The 18,199-nt window shown below is 36.9% G+C and overlaps 2 protein-coding genes across 5 annotated transcripts; one reads left to right on the top strand and one right to left on the bottom strand.

Annotated features, from left to right (window-relative positions):
- The first annotated feature begins 65 nt into the window (after positions 1-65).
- LOC110371429 (zinc finger protein 2) lies at positions 66-17,862 on the top strand. 2 transcript variants are annotated; one of them, XM_064042243.1, is made up of 9 exons: positions 66-219; positions 304-516; positions 678-1,274; positions 2,069-2,227; positions 2,713-2,897; positions 3,463-3,634; positions 9,706-9,843; positions 10,516-10,665; positions 17,101-17,862. In XM_064042243.1, exons 2-9 carry the CDS (start codon positions 331-333, stop codon positions 17,260-17,262), a joined length of 1,749 nt encoding a protein of 582 aa, XP_063898313.1. In that variant the 5' UTR covers positions 66-219; positions 304-330; the 3' UTR covers positions 17,263-17,862. The 2 variants fall into 2 exon arrangements, with proteins under 2 accessions (XP_063898313.1, XP_063898314.1); XM_064042244.1 differs by having other exon boundaries at positions 10,516-10,672; positions 17,101-17,239.
- LOC126056412 (uncharacterized) lies at positions 4,196-9,336 on the bottom strand. Of its 3 annotated transcripts, none has more exons than XR_010277911.1 (3): positions 8,934-9,334; positions 8,407-8,844; positions 4,196-5,678 (listed from the first exon to the last, which is right to left on the bottom strand). XR_010277911.1 is itself a non-coding variant. In XM_064042245.1 (3 exons), the coding sequence occupies exons 1-3, from the start codon at positions 8,936-8,938 to the stop codon at positions 5,276-5,278; spliced, it is 540 nt and encodes a 179-aa protein (XP_063898315.1). In that variant the 5' UTR covers positions 8,939-9,336; the 3' UTR covers positions 4,196-5,275. The 3 variants fall into 3 exon arrangements, 1 of the variants encoding a protein (XP_063898315.1); XR_010277912.1 differs by having other exon boundaries at positions 8,700-8,844; positions 8,934-9,214; XM_064042245.1 differs by having other exon boundaries at positions 8,713-8,844; positions 8,934-9,336.
- Positions 17,863-18,199: the final 337 nt, after the last annotated feature.

Raw genomic sequence — 18,199 nt, 5'->3', positions numbered from 1 at the left:
GCTTAAAGTATGAACACATTTTCATTCAATATCACACCGTGTAGCTGGGAAGGTGATTTTTATGACAGCGCTCATTAATCGACTAATGAATTTGTTAGTAAGTAGTAAAAATAACTTCTACAACATGGCGTCGAAAAGCAAAATTGAACGGATCCTTTTGTGAATCAGCTTGCGTATAAATTCCCAGAACGCATCTTTTCTGTAGTTGTCGATTTGGTGGTAAATTCTGAATTTAGTTATTTTGGTTTGGTTATCTTAGCGAAAAGAAGTCGATATGAGTGCATTAAATTGTTTTCCTGACAGGAGTTGCTGTATTGAGCATCTGAGAAGATGGCTAATCCCTTGGACTTGAAGTTGGTGATCAAACATCTCTCAAATGGTACGCTCAGTGAAAACCTGTGCATAAATTGTTTGAAGCCTCTCCCGGACCAGTATGAGAATGTATTCACGAAAGTATGTAAATATGATAAGGAGTATTGCATTGCGGATGTGTTGGAGATAATGTGCGAAGTTACGGTAAGTTTTTATTGCTTTTTAATTGTTCAGAAGCAACCTCTTTCAATACACTTTTAATGTAATTATTTGTGGTTCTTTGGCTGCCTATCGAGGAACTAGGCAGAGCAAACGCTATTTACCACCACCTAATCTTTTAAAAAGTAACTTTTACCTTTTTTCAGTTACCAAATACAGAAAACTACAATATTTGCATCAATTGCTTCATGATGGCCTCCATGGCATACAAGTTTTATTTGCTATCCAAACGGAGTCAAGAAGTCCTGAATTTTTACACCGACGAATTACTTCACAATATTGACCAAATTCAATTAATAGGGGAAACAACAAATAAAACGCTATGTTTCTCTCTACCGGAAATGTTGATCAATACACCTGATTATGATTTCCATCTCCACGCAATAGGTAAAGAAAATGATACCGAAATTATTAAAAAAATAAAAACTGAAGTTCCCGAAAAGCAAAGTATAGAGAAAGATGATGATGATAATGTAGTGTTTATAATACAAGATGATGGTGAGCTAGCATTCTACCGAGCACTACCGGACGGTAACCTGATGCAACTTGAAGAGGCAGAACCATTCATGGAGAAGTTTAGAGCATCGTTAAGAGTTGATGAAGGGGAAAAGCCTAAACGGAGAAGGAAAAGAGGTCCGATGTCAACTAAGCATTGTAGCAGGTGTCCCGTCAAATATCACTTTATTGCTAAATTACAGGAGCATATGAAAACTGAACATAATGTTAATCTGTATGTTTGTAAGGTGGGTTTAAAAGTATGAACTACTAATGCTGAAACATCTCTAATGCTCTATGAATTAAATTGAAATGCAAAAACATTGTTAAGAGAGTAAATAACAATGTCAGGTTTCAGCCCACCCAATCAACTTTTAAAACTAAATCCTCACGGACACAAAGTTCTTTACTACAACAATTTAAATATAAAATACTAACTTCTTATAAAATATTTAATTATTATCTAGAACTTTTCAAAAAAAATTATCATTTTAATAAGTAATTATTTTATTTATCGAGTTCAGGTTTTTCGTTTTATAATAATTTGGAATAATTTGGTTTTGAGAAGTTCAATGCAAAAGTGGAAAACATAGAAAAGCTTCTGAAATTAAACTACACAAAAAACTGTAAGAATTTTCACTGTCCATGAAATATTTTTATTGAGCCTAAGTTACTATGGATGTCTGACATTGTTCTTTCATTTTTACCAGTCACAAATACATATGTAAATAGACTGATAAAGACTTTACCTTTCTTTGCAACTCACAGTCAGGTAAAAAAAAACATTCACCGTCTTACCACAAAAACTTTTAAACGTCAGTTTATGCCTTGTCTAAAAAAATGACAAATTATGACGTTGACATATGGTTCATTTTGCAGCCAAAATTTTATTAGACAAGTGTAAAACAGGGTTTAAAGTTTTTGTAGTAAGGCCCTCAATGTCTATGTTTAAAAGCTTTTATTATTGAAATACTAAGCTAAAAAGCTTTGTATTCCAATACAAAACTACAATACTAAAAATAGTATACAAATAAAATTGCAGGTTTGTAAAGCAGTAACGGAAGATTATCAAGAATACCACAGTCACTTGAAGACTCATACTAACGTACACCAGTGCGCACTGTGTAACACTGTGTTTAAGAAGAGAAGTACCATCATCAAGCATCTCAAGTGGCACGAGAGGAGGAAGAATATTAGTAAGGTTTGTAGATACTTGATTTTGATTGATTGAAGATTTTATTTACAAATGCATATGACACCTGAGGCATGGCATAAGAAAAATTATATAAATTTTTTCAAGTATTTCTTAAGCAGATTAAGTTGCAGTTGAATGATATTGAGAATGATATTTCATTAATTATATTATAAGGTTGACTGGAAATAGCCATTAAGTCCGCCTATGTAATATTTTTGTTGCACGAAGTTTAAATAAATAAATATTTCATATAATATAGATAGACATAACTCTACATTCACTTCATACACTCTGGTGCCCATCAAAGTAGGTAATGCATGTATATCGTATTTTTCCGACTAATTTATGCTCAAAAACAAACCACATTTGAATCAGTTCATCCGCTAAGAGCTATGGTAGCCAGTCACATCTATCCACTATTAAACTTAATTCACCCCTCTTTTGGCGCTGATGTTAAAAATAACTTACTACATATAACAAAACCTTAACAGGCAGAAAACGCACACATCTGCGAGATATGCGGAGTGATCTTAGAAGATGAAGTGTCTCTGCGTCAGCACTATGACACTAAGCATTGTAAGAAGTTCACATGTTACTACTGCGGCAAGATGTATAAGGGAGAAATGAGCTTTGAGATGCATATCAAGAAACATGAACAGAAAATGGGAGAGAACAGGTATGTGAATATTATTTAAAAAAATAAAAATAAAAAAGATATTAAACAAAATTTTTGTATTAAAATTTCCATCTCTTTAGTTTTCTTGTGAAGTATTTGATTCCAAGTGCACGTGTTGCGTATCTCGTCTGTGTTCAAAATGTATCTTGAGGGTAAATCATGACTCTTTCCACTATAGCATTAGGTATTCTACATTAGTTACAAGTACATGGACTGTTGTTACTTTAGCCTACACTACAGGGATGGTGAACCTTTATTGACTTACGTGCCAAATTAAATAGAAAACACAGTCATAATAATAGAGACGTGCCTTTATGGCAAATAGTTAACATGAAAAGGTAAAAGATTACGATAAAGGGACTTGTTTTTGATTCTGAAATTTACATTGCTATTTTTCGTCTTTTCTATCATCATCTGCCTAGCCTACTATGTTGGGGTTTGCTTTCAGTCTAACCGTAATGACACCATTTTACAAGGAGCGACCTATCTGATCAGTTTTGTCTGTCATTGGAACAAAAGAAAAAGGTTGGTAATAAATTCTTATAATGTCTTACTAATCTTCCAGCACCGACAAGAGCGTCCCAGTAAAGAAAGAAGCACAAAAATCAACTGTCAAGCAGAAACAGGCCAACGAGAAGCGTACCATGTGTTCTACTTGCGGAGGGTACTTTGTGGATGAACGATCTTTACTGTGGCATCAGAGGCTGCATACTAACGAGAGGCCTTATAAGTGCGATGTGAGTAGAAGTTTTTTTGTTGTAGTACCCGAAATGTAAAATGGGACACTATTACCTACTGGCAGGGTCGCGTTGATATTTTGTTTAGTCCAGCCATGGACGTATACAAGGGAGGGGGGGGGTGTATATAAATATTTATTTTAAGCTAACCTGAGATACAAAACATCAAAAAGTCGCGCTCGTTCTGGTCCCGCATTTAAGAGCTATGTATTTTTATTTTTGCATTTATCATCCAACAAAAATTATGAACCTACATTTGAGCTACATTATACGTTAAGTCCTAAAAAATAACAAAAAAAATCCCGTTCAGAAGCTGCACACCTCCGTTACTAAAGGTCGAGCTTACGCCTTCAGTTACAAAAGTATACCTACATTGCTGCAGTTTAGGCTGAGTTCTGCTTTTTTACCTTGTGGACCTTGTCAAAGCTATAAATACGTCCGTGGGTCCAGCCATTATAAATGATCGAGATAAAACCAGTACATTTGGATGTACAACCACAATTGGATGAACTGACGTTGACGTTTATCGGTGTAGACCTGTTTACTTACTTTTATCTTTTAAAAATCATAAACTCAAGTATCTGCATAGTCATTAACTTTATTGTGTACACAGTGAAACAAATAGTGACATACATTTTAGTTGGTAGAAACCAGTGTGTGTAACAAACTACATTTGTTAAAACAATATTTGCAGTGACTTGGCGTAAATAATTCCTACCCTCCATTCCCAGCAACTGTTTGTTGATATCGAGGATATTCTCGTTAAGAACTGGTTGACAGTGGAAAGATATTCTCGCTGCACCTGTCATCGATCAATTGAGTCAGCCTCAGTGGCGCCATCTAGCGAGCGTAACGCTGAACCATTTAGTCTTTAAGCTTAGTGGCGCCATCTAGCGGGCAAACGTTGAACCCACTTGATCTTAAGTTGGCTTCTCGTCTATCATCATGCCCGGAACCAAGTGTGGAGGATGCGGTCGCTACATCAAGACGTTAGAGGGCGCTAGGTGTGGCAAGTGCCAGCTGCTATACCACCGTGAATGCGTTAGAGTTGCTACTAAAGCAGTGGTTCCTGCAAGCTGGCGTTGTCCGGAATGCAAGAGGAACCAGGTCAGGGATAATGGGGCTGAGACTCCGGTCAGAGGTTCAGCTGTAAGTCCTCTCCTTGCTGAAAGCCCTGGGCTTGCATGCGTGGAGGCAAGTCCACCGAACACGGCGATTGATAGTTGCCGCCGAGCGCCTGAGATCTGCGAGGAACAACCGGGGAATCCATCGTCTGCTCCTACTCCTTCACCTTACTATGCCTCTGTGGCCGCCGCTGACATTAGGCCACTCTTGGACGAGTTGAGAGCGATGCGTGGAGAGTTACAGGAGTTCCGTAGGGAAATGGAGGTGGAGATGGTGCAGCTAAAAAATTCTATGCATCACTGCAATACTCGTATAGATAGCCTTGAAGCCAGAATAAGCGCATTAGAGCAGCAGCCTTCTTCGGGTCATTCTTCGGTGGACGGGGTCGTGGAGGAGTTGAGGCGGGAGTTGAATGACAGAGACCAGGACCTTCTAGGCAACGACATTGAAGTCTCCAACATACCTGAGGCCTCTTCTGATAACCCCGTCCACATCATCCAGATCATAGGGCTCAAACTAGGAGTCAAGGTGGAGGAACGCGATATTGTCAGTGCGGAACGTGTCGGCGGGAAGCAGCTCAATGCTACAAATTCTGCCGGGCCGGCAGTAACTCGGCCGCGCGCCATAGTCGTGCGCCTGGCGCGCCGCGACCTGCGCGACGAGCTGCTGGCCAGCGCGCGCGTGCGACGCGGGGCGACGACAGCCGACCTCGACATGCCTGGTGCTCCTCAGCGGTTCTTCCTTAACGAGCGCCTCACGAAAATAAATCGCCGGTTGTTTCGGAAGGCGCGTGACGCAGCTAGCCACTTCAATTGGAGATTTGTGTGGACTAAACGCGGCCGCATACTTGCACGGAAGACACCTGGTGACTCCACACAAAGGATCCGCACTGACGAGGATATCACAAGGATTTTTGGACCTGTCAATTAAACAATGGGTTTACTATTTATGTTTGTTATTTTGTAAATATTTATCTAGTATTTGTAATTGGGAAAATATGCGTCAAAACTATTTCTATGTGGGACTTCAAATTTTAGCTGTCGTGTATGGTGAGTCACAAGTGATACTTATATATATTCCTACACTACATAAAAATACACTTTTTAGCAAACTCTCTTTCACAAAAAACATTTTCATAGTACATACACCACACACAATTATTCTTAGTTATCTACAAGTTATTACTAGTTATTTACAATTAATTTATTACACTAACAGTTCATTTTCACATATAATCGCACCATATTCACTTAACAAACATATTTACATACTTTGTAGAAACATGACTATACATAATACACAACTGACACACACAAATGGTTCCGACTAAATGTATTAAGTTTGGTTTGCTGAATGCGTGTTCGCTCGGGACTAACCAGGATGATTTCTTGATAGCCATGGGCAATTATTCAGTGGATATAATGGCCATCAACGAAACTTGGCTGCGCGAGGGTCAGGAAGACCGAGCGCCTTGTGTGCCTGGGTACAAACTCAGGCACATACCACGTCCTATATCTATACGCGGGGGTCGGGGCGGGGGGGTCGCATTTTACATTAAAAATGGAATTGCTGCGCGCGTTAGAGCTCATCCTGAACATCCCAGTGTTGAGCAGCTCTGGCTAAATATTAATAAAAAAAAATTACTCATTGGCACTGCCTATCGCCCGCCATGGTTGGACCTGCGGCATTTTCTTGACGCCTTGTCAGCTAGCATTAGTGGTTTGGCCCCCTATGATCATTTAATTCTGTTGGGGGATTTCAATGTTAACATGTTGGAAGTTAGTAGCTCTAAGACGAAAGAACTTACCGATTTTTTCGGATATTTAAATGTCAATCAGCTGGTTCAAACACCCACACATTTTGTGGGCAATAGTAGCTCGCTTATTGATGTAATCTGCACAGATGCTCCTACCCGTGATGTTAGAGTAAATCATATTGCTGAGCTTGGCCATCACTCATTCATAACTTGTGAGACAGTTCTTAAGAAGCCTAAGTCTATACCTAGAACAGTCATATATCGTCCGCTTAAGGACATACTAGATGACTACTTCAGTGTGGATTTAAAAACTATACCATGGGACTCCGTTAGCGACATGAGTGATGTCAATGATATGGTGCAAACATTTAGTTTCTTTATGAACCAGCTTTTTGATATACATGCTCCTCTTATAAGTAAGACATTTAAAACCCGCCCCACTCCGTGGATAACTGACTATATTCGGTTAATCTCGAAATTAAGGGATGAGGCCAGAGATAGGTATCGAAAATCTAAGCTACCTGCACACAAGCAATATTATCTTGACCTTAAGCATCAAGCGATAACGGCACTGGCTTGCGAGAAAACGGCATATTTCGCCAAAAGTATCAATGACCATATTAAAGACCCGAAACTGTTATGGCGCAACTTGAAGTCTGATGTGTTGCCAGATCACAAGCAAAGATTGCTACCTGGTCATTTCAATAACGCTGAAGAAATTAATGCTGCTTTCCTTAATGTGCCGGGTAACAGTCATCACAATGAGTCACTGAAGACCTATTTTGAGGCTCGCAGATTTAGTGACGCCTCCTTCAAACTCACAACAACTAACGCTGAAGTTGTGTACAGGATAATTAAGAGCCTGGGGTCTAATGCACAAGGTGTCGATGGTATTAGCCTCGATATGTTATCCCTTACTTTGCCAACTACCCTACAAGCCATCACAGACATCATCAACCGTTCCATAACCACAAGTACATTCCCTGAACTCTGGAGATGTGCTATTGTTCGTCCTATACCTAAAAACAATAATCCGGTTAGTACCAAGGACTTGAGACCTATTAGTATACTGCCTTGCCTCTCTAAAATCCTTGAACGGGTTGTCCACTCTCAGGTGATAGAATATCTCGAAGCCAACAATATTCTTCCGGACTTGCAATCGGGTTTCAGACAGGGTAGGGGTACTGCAACAGCTCTGGCTGATGTGGTGGGGAATATCCTTGAAGCACGCGACAGGGGGGAGGGTACAATTTTGGCGCTGCTAGACTTTTCCCGTGCCTTCGATGCAATTAACACCACACTACTGTTATCCAAGTTAGTTTTTTATGGCTTTGACAGTGATGCAGTAGAGTGGTTTAGTAGCTACCTTTCTGGTCGGTCTCAATATGTAGAGATGCATAAGGAGGATGGCTCAATAGTGTCATCCTCCCCCCTCCGCGTGTCCAGGGGTGTCCCTCAGGGGTCGATTTTGGGGCCCTTGCTGTACATCCTATATAGTGCGGATATCACAAAGACATTTATAAATTGCAACTACCATATGTATGCTGATGACATCCAATTATACATGTCTTTCAAGATAGAGGAGACATCATTAGCTGTGAAGAAAATAAATGAGGATTTGAATAGAGTGGTTGTATGGTCGGAGGAAAACTCTCTGGTTCTTAACCCCCTGAAATCTAAATTTATGGTTTTGGGTTCTAGGTACCAAGTGCGTTCAATTTTGTCAGCCAATCCTGCACTAGTAATCATGGGTGAGAGAATTGAGAGAGTGGAACAGGCTTGCAATCTTGGGTTGATTATGGATCCCGAGCTGCGTTTTGAGTCTCATATTAGCAATGTCCTTCGTAACTGTTTTTATAGGTTAAAGGTTTTATATGGAATAAGAAGATACCTGGCTATTCCCTTGCGCAAACAACTTGTAGACAGTCTTATTCTATCAAAGTTAAATTATTGTGATGTAGTATATGGACCATGCCTTCTTTCAAAAACTGTACATGTCATCCAGCGGATCCAAAATGCTTGTGCTCGTTTCTGTGTAAATATTCCTCGCAGAAGTCATGTAACACCATTCATTAACGAACTTAACTTGTTAAAAATGGCTGCTAGGAGGAGGCTACATTTGGCTAGTTTACTGTTCGGCACAATTAGAACGGAAAAACCGAATTATCTCTACAAAAAGCTAACATGGAAACATAACCAGCTAAAGCATGGTATTCGGTCCATTGTTTGTCCTCTTGTTGTTCCGATGCATCGTACTACAGCTTTCAGAGGGTCTTTCAAGTTTGCGGCCACACACTGTTGGAATGACCTCCCTCCACCATTGCGATGCCTGAAAACAAAAGGCTCATTTAAATATCAACTAAAAAAAACACTATTATTAGAACAAATCAATCATAGCACATGAAAATTATTTCATACCTCATGGGTCATGGCATACTTGCTCTGGTTCAGGAATCTCCTTCAGTGTGGGCTGCTTTGAAATCCAATCTTCTATTGGAGTTAAGCTGTGTCTGGGCTTGATGTTCTTCCTCTGCTTCTCACCTTCTCAAATTATGAGAATTTCTCCAGGTTATAATTATTATATAATACTTCCAACCCACTTATACGAATATAATTTATATTAATTTCCAAATGTTGTTCATTGTTGATATTATACTATTTAATTGCTTTTTTTCTTCTTGTTGACTTTTTCACTTGCTGTCATCTGTCATTGTCAAAACCTATATTACTATGGTCAAACCCGTATTATATGTATTATCTGTGGTCAAATATTACACTGTCAATCTCCTCTTCCGAAAACACACTATGCATCCACCCACTACACAAGTTCACATTGTTCACATCACAACACAAATCTCAATTATTCATGCAAAGTTAAGTAGGTATTTTTTATTTATTTATTTTATACATTAGTTCCACCGGTTGACGTCATCGCGGTAGCACCGGCTATCGCTGAAAACCAGCGCTGGGACTCTATCTCGTTTCGGGTCGCAGCATTATGCTGAGCGAGGGCCGTATTGCGCGCTTTAGGACGCATATTTTCCCTTAAATTTGTGTTATGTTCTTTTTATCTTTTTATCCATATTATGCTCATTTTGTTAGGGGCATTTATGCGTCTTATATTTTGCGCAATTAAACTGATTTTCTTTCTTTTCTTTCTTTCTTTACATAATTATTTGTTATTGTCCAGGTGTGCGGTCGCGGCTTCGTGTCGCAGAACCGCCGCAACCAGCACGCGGTGTGCGCGCACACGGCGCCGGCGCGGCGCTGCCCGCTGTGCCCCGCGCTCTTCCATCTGCGATCCATGGTCAACACGCATATTAAGAAGGTAAGGGTATCATATCGTGGTTTATTGTACGGGACAGTTTAGTTCCTGCTCTGTACACTATAATTGTTACGTGATAGCGAGTATGTCCAACATGTAAAACACTTCAAGTAGTACCTAACCCAGTTTATTTATTTACTAGTATAGTACACGGGAAAAGGTTGGTGATTTCTACATGTTTGTCTGTTCAACGTGTTGGTAAGTTGTATAAAGAAAGTCGTGACTGGTGAACTTGTTGATTCACGTTGTCAGCAGTATTGCAGTAAGGTTAATGTACGTACGTGGACCGTATAGTTATAGCAGTAATGTGAACGTTATGCTGTGGTGTTAAGATTGAATTTGTTATGTTCACTTTTGGAAAGTCGCTTCGATGCGCTTCAACTCTGCACTATTATAAATTGATTGATCCATATCCTTCCACAGACGCAACGCAAAGTAGACCCTATACTAAGTTTATCTTAACATGGTCTCCATTGTACGATATATACGCTGTATTACTGGCACGATCCATTAGTCTATTCAGTAGCAAAAAATAACGCTTAGTAGTAGTTGTATAGCGTAAAAAAATAACGCATATACCCACATACATACCTTCTTCTATTCTTCCAAATCATTTAAAACTACCCACTTGGACAAACCCCACAACAACTTCTCACTTCTAACTTAAAATTGCAGGTGCATCTAAAAGCGCATAAACGCCGCAACCGCATCAGCAAGCATCAGAACGTGCATTGGCGAACTGAAACCGTGCCGATACAGGAGCTCAGCGTTGACATACAGAATGACATCCTCGAGTTACAAGCCGCTAATAACCAGCAGGAATGGGTAAGAGGTACTATACTATTATCATCATCATTCATTTTAAAGTATGTACTTATCACAAAAGTATAACTCATTTTTTAAATCTGGCAAGTAGTTTTTAGATTAACACTTTTAAGCAAAAATGGCTGTTCCCATTATGTCACCTACTTTAACTAGTAAAGTACATAAGGTATGTACCTTATTAGGTAAACCAATTTTTTTTTTTGATCTTATATCGTGTGCGTTCGCGCAGCGGAATGTTGTTGAATTTAAAGATTTTAATTATGCAGATAATTAGTGTAAGACGTCCTATAATTGTGTATGGTAAATAAAAATCCCACCCAAAACAAAAATGTGAAAGACTGCCAAGTTCGATAATATGGGAATGCTTCGCCTATAAAAGAAGTGAGATCTGAATAAGTACCAAGTTCCATACACATACCTCAGTTAAAAATAGTTACTTTTTAATGATGTTACATGGCAAGTTTTCATACATCTTGTTATAAACCTACTAAACGCAATGAATCAAGTATTTAATTTTCTATTAAAACTTGCCAAGTAACATCATTAAAAAGTAACTATTTTTAACTGAGGTATGTGTATGGAACTTGGTACTTATTCAGATCTCACTTCTTTATAGGCGAAGCATTCCATATTATCGAACTTGGCAGTCTTTCACATTTTTGTTTTGGGTGGGATTTCATTTATTTTTGTAAGGTTGTTTATTTTTTTTTTCTCATGATGAAGTTAGTTAAAGAAATGTCTCATTTATACTATCTTTTAGATTTTTTAATATGCACTATGTTTCTTACAAAGAAATGAAGTAGATTAACTAAATGGACTAGATTTACCAACTGACTGACATGACATGTTATCACATATTATGTTCGTAGATCAAAGTTACACATTCGTTATTTTCGAAAGAGATTCACACTTGGCCGTTTTCAGATTTTTACTTTACTTTGACTAAATACAAACCTTTGTACCATTCGAAGATATATTATATAAATATAGATAAATTTAGTTCGTTTTAGTTCCTTAGTGGTATAAATTTACACCGGGTATAAAACACCTTCATTATTTTGAAACCGACTCACACTTGGCCATTTTCAGATTTTTCCCTTTACCTTGACATAAAGACCTACCTCCATGCCTTTGATTATATATATGTCTAGATGTAGCGTCGAGTGCGCGCAAGCGTGGAAAAAAATGTCAATGTACTGTTCATCGACATTAGCTTTCCTGTCAATCAGAACAGAGTGCTTAGTGCGAGTTTTCGTGAATTTTTTTACGGACTCACATGAGAGCGCGTATACTAAGATTTGTATGCAGTGTTGCCAACTTAGTGGATTTTCCACTAATACTGGTGGTTTAAGTCCCCTATTTAGTGGCGAAATGTTGAAAGTACTGCGGGTCAAGTAGCGAAATGTAAGTTTTGTGGTACAACTTTAAGGAGTTACTATGGAGATTTGAAGTCTCACGGAATGTCAAAAAAGCATCTACAAAACAAAAAGGTGAACGACTACTATATAATTATATTAAGTACTCATTCATTGGTCAAATGCGTAACTAAACAATTTGTGAAACTACTACGCCGATTATAATTTGTGAAGGATTCGGATCGGGTCGGATGAATTGCTAAAGAGATGTAATGCTTTGTCTGTTTTAATTTTCTATCGTTGCCGAGTTACATCTTTGGATGATTAAATTGTTTTAGGTTACAATAAAATATAAACAATATTTTTTTAGTGGTGAATTTGGTGATTTTATGTGTGGGATAAATTTTTGTTAGTGGTTTTCTGGTGGTTTTAAAAGTTGACTCTGGTGGTAAGCTTCTACAACTGTTGGCAACACTGTTTGTATGGAACAAAAACAGGTTCCAATTTTTGACACTAGGTGGAGCTGTTTTTGTTCCATACAAATCTTAGTATACGCGCTCTCATGTGAGTCCGTAAAAAAATTCACGAAAACTCGCACTAAGCACTCTGATCGTGCCGCTTTACTGTCAAAACGTATTACGCGCGCTAACTAAAATACAAATAACAGAGGTAAAATGACGACATGTGCAATTAAAGTCTGCCGGAATTATAAAGGAAGGCTAAAAAGTGCCAATAACATCACCTATCATCGGTAACTGACCCAGAAAATAAATATTTGTTTTTTGTAATTATGTTTATTAAATCACGCCATATTGTATCAGTGTTGCCAGTTTCTGTTTTTCATTTTCCCAACTTCACGTGTTTATGTATAAAGGATATTTTTTTAAGCACTGCGGAAAAAATTAATAGGTATAATTTCTATTTTTATTGCTCGGATAGACATTTTCTGATTCCCCAAAATATTATCTACTATTATTTGATTAGTAAATTATGGTCATCGACGTAACATAATTTTTTTTAGAATTCCAAGTAATCCTATTGTTAGGAGTCAGACCGCATTAAAAAAAGCCGCGGAGATGCGATGTGGACACCAGCAAAAAATACCGTAGTGTGTTCCGATCACTTCCACAGCAAGGACATGAGTACTGTCGACAAGATAGGGCGACGAAGAATTACAAAAGGAGCAGTGCCAAGCAAGGTTCAATTTTCTATAAAGTTATAGTTAAACCGAATAACACTATGTATACAAACTTATTTAATTAGTCTATTTTTTTTTTTCATTATTTATGGGAGAATCGTAGAAACTGGTATCATTATTTACGTCAACGCGCAGTGTAAAATGACATCTACACGCACACATGCATAACAATTTTGTCTCTGCTTCTTTGTTGGGATTGTATGGTGACACTCCATCTAGACATATATATAATCAAAGCTCCATGCCAAATTTCAAGTCAATACGACCATTGGAAGTGGTCTAGGTTTTTGATGAGTGAGTCAGTCAGTCAGTCAGTCAGTCAATCAGTGAGTGTATAGTAAAAATAGCGATTTTCTGACGTCAATATCTCAAGACCTACAATAGGTATATTAGTGAAATTTTGTATTTTAGATAAGTGAGGGGGTCTCAACAGATACTAGAAATTTGATATGCGTGAATAAAATAGATTTTGAGTTACAGGGGGGTCGAATTTGGCCCGAAATGGTTCGTGTAATATAACCCACGGCCGGTGTGTCGCTTTTTTTGCTCGAACTTGGCGGACACACTGCCGTGTGTCTAGATTTGTGTATGCAGCCATTGTGGAGAATCTCACCAAAAACAGATTCCGCTGGGCAAACGTTGGCGAACGTTGTCCTGGCGGAACTTTTTTTAATCCATAGACTTTAGAAGAAAAGAGATGTGTCCGAAAATTAGTGTGTATTTGTGTATAATTCAAAACTCTCAAAACTCAAATTTTTTTATTTCAAATAGGTCTATGAAAGCTCTTTCGAAACGTCAAAGTTAGGTGCACGGTTCCAAAGAGTTGGTCTCATGGAGAAGAACCGGCAAGAAACTCCATGGACACTCTTTTTAAAAGAAAATAAAAATAATTACAAACATACAGTTTTCTATCTAGTCCTGAGAATGTTATACAATCCAAATTGAGCTAAAAATGTATTAATAAATTATACAAAATAATTTTAGTGCAATCGTTACTGGAAAAATAATTGATACAATTCAAAGAAAAAATATATATTGGGTAACCAAGTTATTATATAATGCTATTTGGGGTCTTGCTGGCTTGGGCTTGGCTGGTCTGGGCGGAGGCACTCCCGTGCCCGTGGTCGCCGGGGAAGCCACATGTGCAGAGAAAAAGAAAAAACAATATTAATTTAACGCCAGGCATCACTGTCATTAATGTAATCCTGAATTTTATAATACGCCTTTTTAATCAAAATGTTTTTAACTACATTCTTAAACTTTTTATCCGTGAGATCAAGGATACATTTAGGTAGCTTGTTATAAAAACGTACACAATTCCCTAAGAACGACTTATTTGTTTTTGTTAGCCTAAACTTGGGAACCACTAATTTATGTTTGTTACGTGTATTTATCTGGTGAATGTCACTTTTAACTGCGAATTTATGGATGTTTTTGCGAACAAACATAATATTTTCAAAAATATACAAGGAAGGTAATGTAAGTATATTAATTTCCTTAAAGAATTCTCTAAGTGATTCGCGAGAGCCCATGCCATAGATCGCTCGGATCGCCCTTTTTTGCAAAAACACTGGTGTTTTTGCAAAAACACTAATTGATTATGTATGAATGAAATCAGTGCATGCATAAACTTCGGAGAAATTCAAGTTTCCGCTACGCGAACGTTTGGCCATTAGCTAGTTTTCATATAAAGCGCTTACATAGAGAGCTGTAGATTTTTACATACGTTGTTTTGAATTTGTTTATATTTGTTTAAAAACAGATTTATAAAAGTCGTAGGGTTTAAAGATAAAATATAAACGTAAAATACACTTATTAGGTCTTAGTTCTTAAAGTATGCAGTTTGGGGTCTAGATTTTCACGTTTACACAAACCTTGTAAGTGTCTCCAACATGTTGCCAAGTATCAATGATGTTCCGTTAGTAATTAAAAAGTTATAGGATATTTTACCATGAACAGATCACTGTTTACAAAGCAGTCGAATATCACGACGTTCTAAAGGAATTGCATGGTAAAATGTATGCCAATAATTAGTTTAATCATTCAACTATTCACTTGCAAAATTTCATGTCATTAAATTCAGTAATTAAAGAAAGACAATTATAATACTGACGGAGCATCGAAACCCTACATAATCCGACCAAGTTCGGATAGCTACAAAAAAAGCGGCCGTGCCATATGTCTAAGCAACGTTCTTAACTTGGTAGGTTAGTATTTATTAATATGGTACAATTGCGTACACAAGCGTTAGGAAAAAATAAAACAATTGTATTTCTTGATTGAATTTTTTTTAATAATAATGCTACTATCTACGATAAAAATAAATCTTCAATTAACAAGTACTTCTCTATTTAGATATCCGTGTACAAAAATATTTTTATTATTATTACTTACATAAATTACTTGACTACGTGATTAAAAATAACGTTAATAAACGTTACGTATTTTAACTAAAATGTCGTAGATAGTGGCATTATTATTAAAAAATATATTTTTCATTCAAGAAATGCAATTGTTTTATTTTTTCCTAACGCTTGTGTACGCAACTGTACCATATTAATAAATATACTAACCTACCAAGTTAAGAACGTTGCTTAGACATATGGCACGGCCGCTTTTTTTGTAGCTATCCGAACTTGGTCGGATTATGTAGGGTTTCGATGCTCCGTCAGTATTATAATTGTCTTTCTTTAATTACTGAATTTAATGACATGAAATTTTGCAAGTGAATAGTTGAATGATTAAACTAATTATTGGCATACATTTTACCATGCAATTCCTTTAGAACGTCGTGATATTCGACTGCTTTGTAAACAGTGATCTGTTCATGGTAAAATATCCTATAACTTTTTAATTACTAACGGAACATCATTGATACTTGGCAACATGTTGGAGACACTTACAAGGTTTGTGTAAACGTGAAAATCTAGACCCCAAACTGCATACTTTAAGAACTAAGACCTAATAAGTGTATTTTACGTTTATATTTTTATCTTTTAAACCCTACGACTTTTTATAAATCTGTTTTTTAAACAAATATAAACAAATTCAAAACAACGTATGTAAAAATCTACAGCTCTCTATGTAAGCGCTTTATATGAAAACTAGCTAATGGCCAAACGTTCGCGTAGCGGAAACTTGAATTTCTCCGAAGTTTATGCATGCACTGATTTCATTCATACATAATCAATTATACACAAATACACAATAATTTTCGGACACATCTCTTTTCTTCTAAAGTCTATGGATTAAAAAAAGTTCCGCCAGGACAACGTTCGCCAACGTTCGCCCAGCGGAATCTGTTTTTGGTGAATTTCTCCACAATGGCTGCATACACAAATTTTTATTTACCATACACAATTATAGGACGTCTTACACTAATTATCTGCATAATTAAAATCTTTAAATTCAACAACATTCCGCTGCGCGAACGCACACTCTTATATCTAGTAAAAGTAGGTGACATAATGGGAACAGCCATTTTTTTTGAACTGGTGTACCTAATAAAGTACATACGGTATGTACTTTATTAGGTACACCAATTCAGCTTTACAATTAAGTCACCATCATATGAGCCTGTTTTTTTTATGGGTGCTTACAAAAAGAAAAAGTTTGCAGGTACAGACAAACCTGTACGGGTAGGTACAGATCAGTGCAGGTATAATATTTCAATACAATCCTATTCACTCACTTATAAAGAAAAAGCTTGTAACTTACCTGTTTCTTTATGTAAGCACCCTATCTGAGTACCAGTTGTTTTTCAAGGAGCAACTACCTATCTTTTACCTCCTCTACCCAGTTACCCGGGCAACCCAATAACCCAATACCAACTTCAAAATATAAGTATAGATGTGCTAATATACCCTTTTCTTTATATTCCAGGCAGCTGAAGAAAGTCAATCTGAAATGAATGAGATGGACATTACCTTGCCCAGGAGTTACGTCCGACAGGAGCGCCTGGAAGCTTCAGATAAAAAGAACAGACCATATGCTGTAGACCTCAAGACCCACAGGTTATTGCCGCAGCAAAATAATGAGATTTAGTGCTACTAAAGGTCAACATCAACTTGGAATGTACAATACTGTTTGTAAGAAATTTCTTTCTGCAATGCATACTAGTCTGAATTCTTAGGAAATCGCCTGTTTGATGGTGACTAGGGAACTGGGAAATACAGTTTACCAACCGTGTCCCAGTTGTTGTGTGACCTTGAGACTGGAGCAGTAATGAATTTAATATAATAAATAGTTTCTTGCAATAATTTATGAGATTAGTTATTTTGTTGTAAAAAACTGTTGTGTAATTTATTATAATGAATTTGTAATTATGATTGATTCTATTAGCATAATTTTGTGTGGTTAAATATTTTAAAAAATATTGAAATTATATTGTCCTTTGAATTTTCAAGAATAGATGTTTGTACCCATGTAGTACAAAATTATACTATATCAATACTATTTGTATGGAGGGTAATAATAGGCATAAAAGAAAACAACAATAATCCCTTTTGTATATACATTTATTGTTTTTTTTTTCAATTTTATATTATTGTTTACCAGATATATACTTTCATATAATATAATCATCAATTGTCTATCGAATTATATACAACTTACATTTAGCCTGAAGGTCCTTATGAACAACTACATTGAGTCTTATTATCTAGGTGGAATCATTTTGTTTATATCTAGTTGAACGTAGCCACGTGAAAAATGCAATTTTCACACAAACGTATCGAATCTGATAATATAATTGGGCAAAATAAATGTCAAATAAAAAACTGCAAATGATAAGTTTATGCCCTGGACGTAAAGCAGAAGAAAGTATTGCTTGTCGTCAACACAGTTTGAAAAACAATTATAACTCGACAACAATATTGCAATCAGTCTTTTGGTCTCACCGTTAAATTGTTCTACATTATTTACGTTCTCGTTTACATTGGAGAACAGTCATATCTAGAACTGAAAATTAAAATGACGAAAT

Source organism: Helicoverpa armigera, chromosome 28, assembly GCF_030705265.1.
Source record: "Helicoverpa armigera isolate CAAS_96S chromosome 28, ASM3070526v1, whole genome shotgun sequence".
In the NCBI taxonomy this organism is placed as follows: Eukaryota; Metazoa; Arthropoda; class Insecta; order Lepidoptera; family Noctuidae; genus Helicoverpa; species Helicoverpa armigera.
Note: the sequence above shows the minus strand (reverse complement) of the source record. Positions and strands in the feature narration are given on the sequence as shown.

Excerpts from the sequence above, each read along its gene's own strand:
- LOC110371429 (XM_064042243.1), top strand. The coding sequence starts at position 331 with ATGGCTAATCCCTTGGACTTGAAGTTGGTGATCAAACATCTCTCAAAT. Across the intron at positions 2,898-3,462 it reads CAGAAAATGGGAGAGAACAG|CACCGACAAGAGCGTCCCAG; the intron begins GTATGTGAATAT and ends CTAATCTTCCAG. Across the intron at positions 10,666-17,100 it reads CTAATAACCAGCAGGAATGG|GCAGCTGAAGAAAGTCAATC; the intron begins GTAAGAGGTACT and ends TTTATATTCCAG.
- LOC126056412 (XM_064042245.1), bottom strand. Across the intron at positions 5,679-8,712 it reads CGAATACCATGCTTTAGCTG|GTCCAAAAATCCTTGTGATA; the intron begins GTTATGTTTCCA and ends TTTAATTGACAG.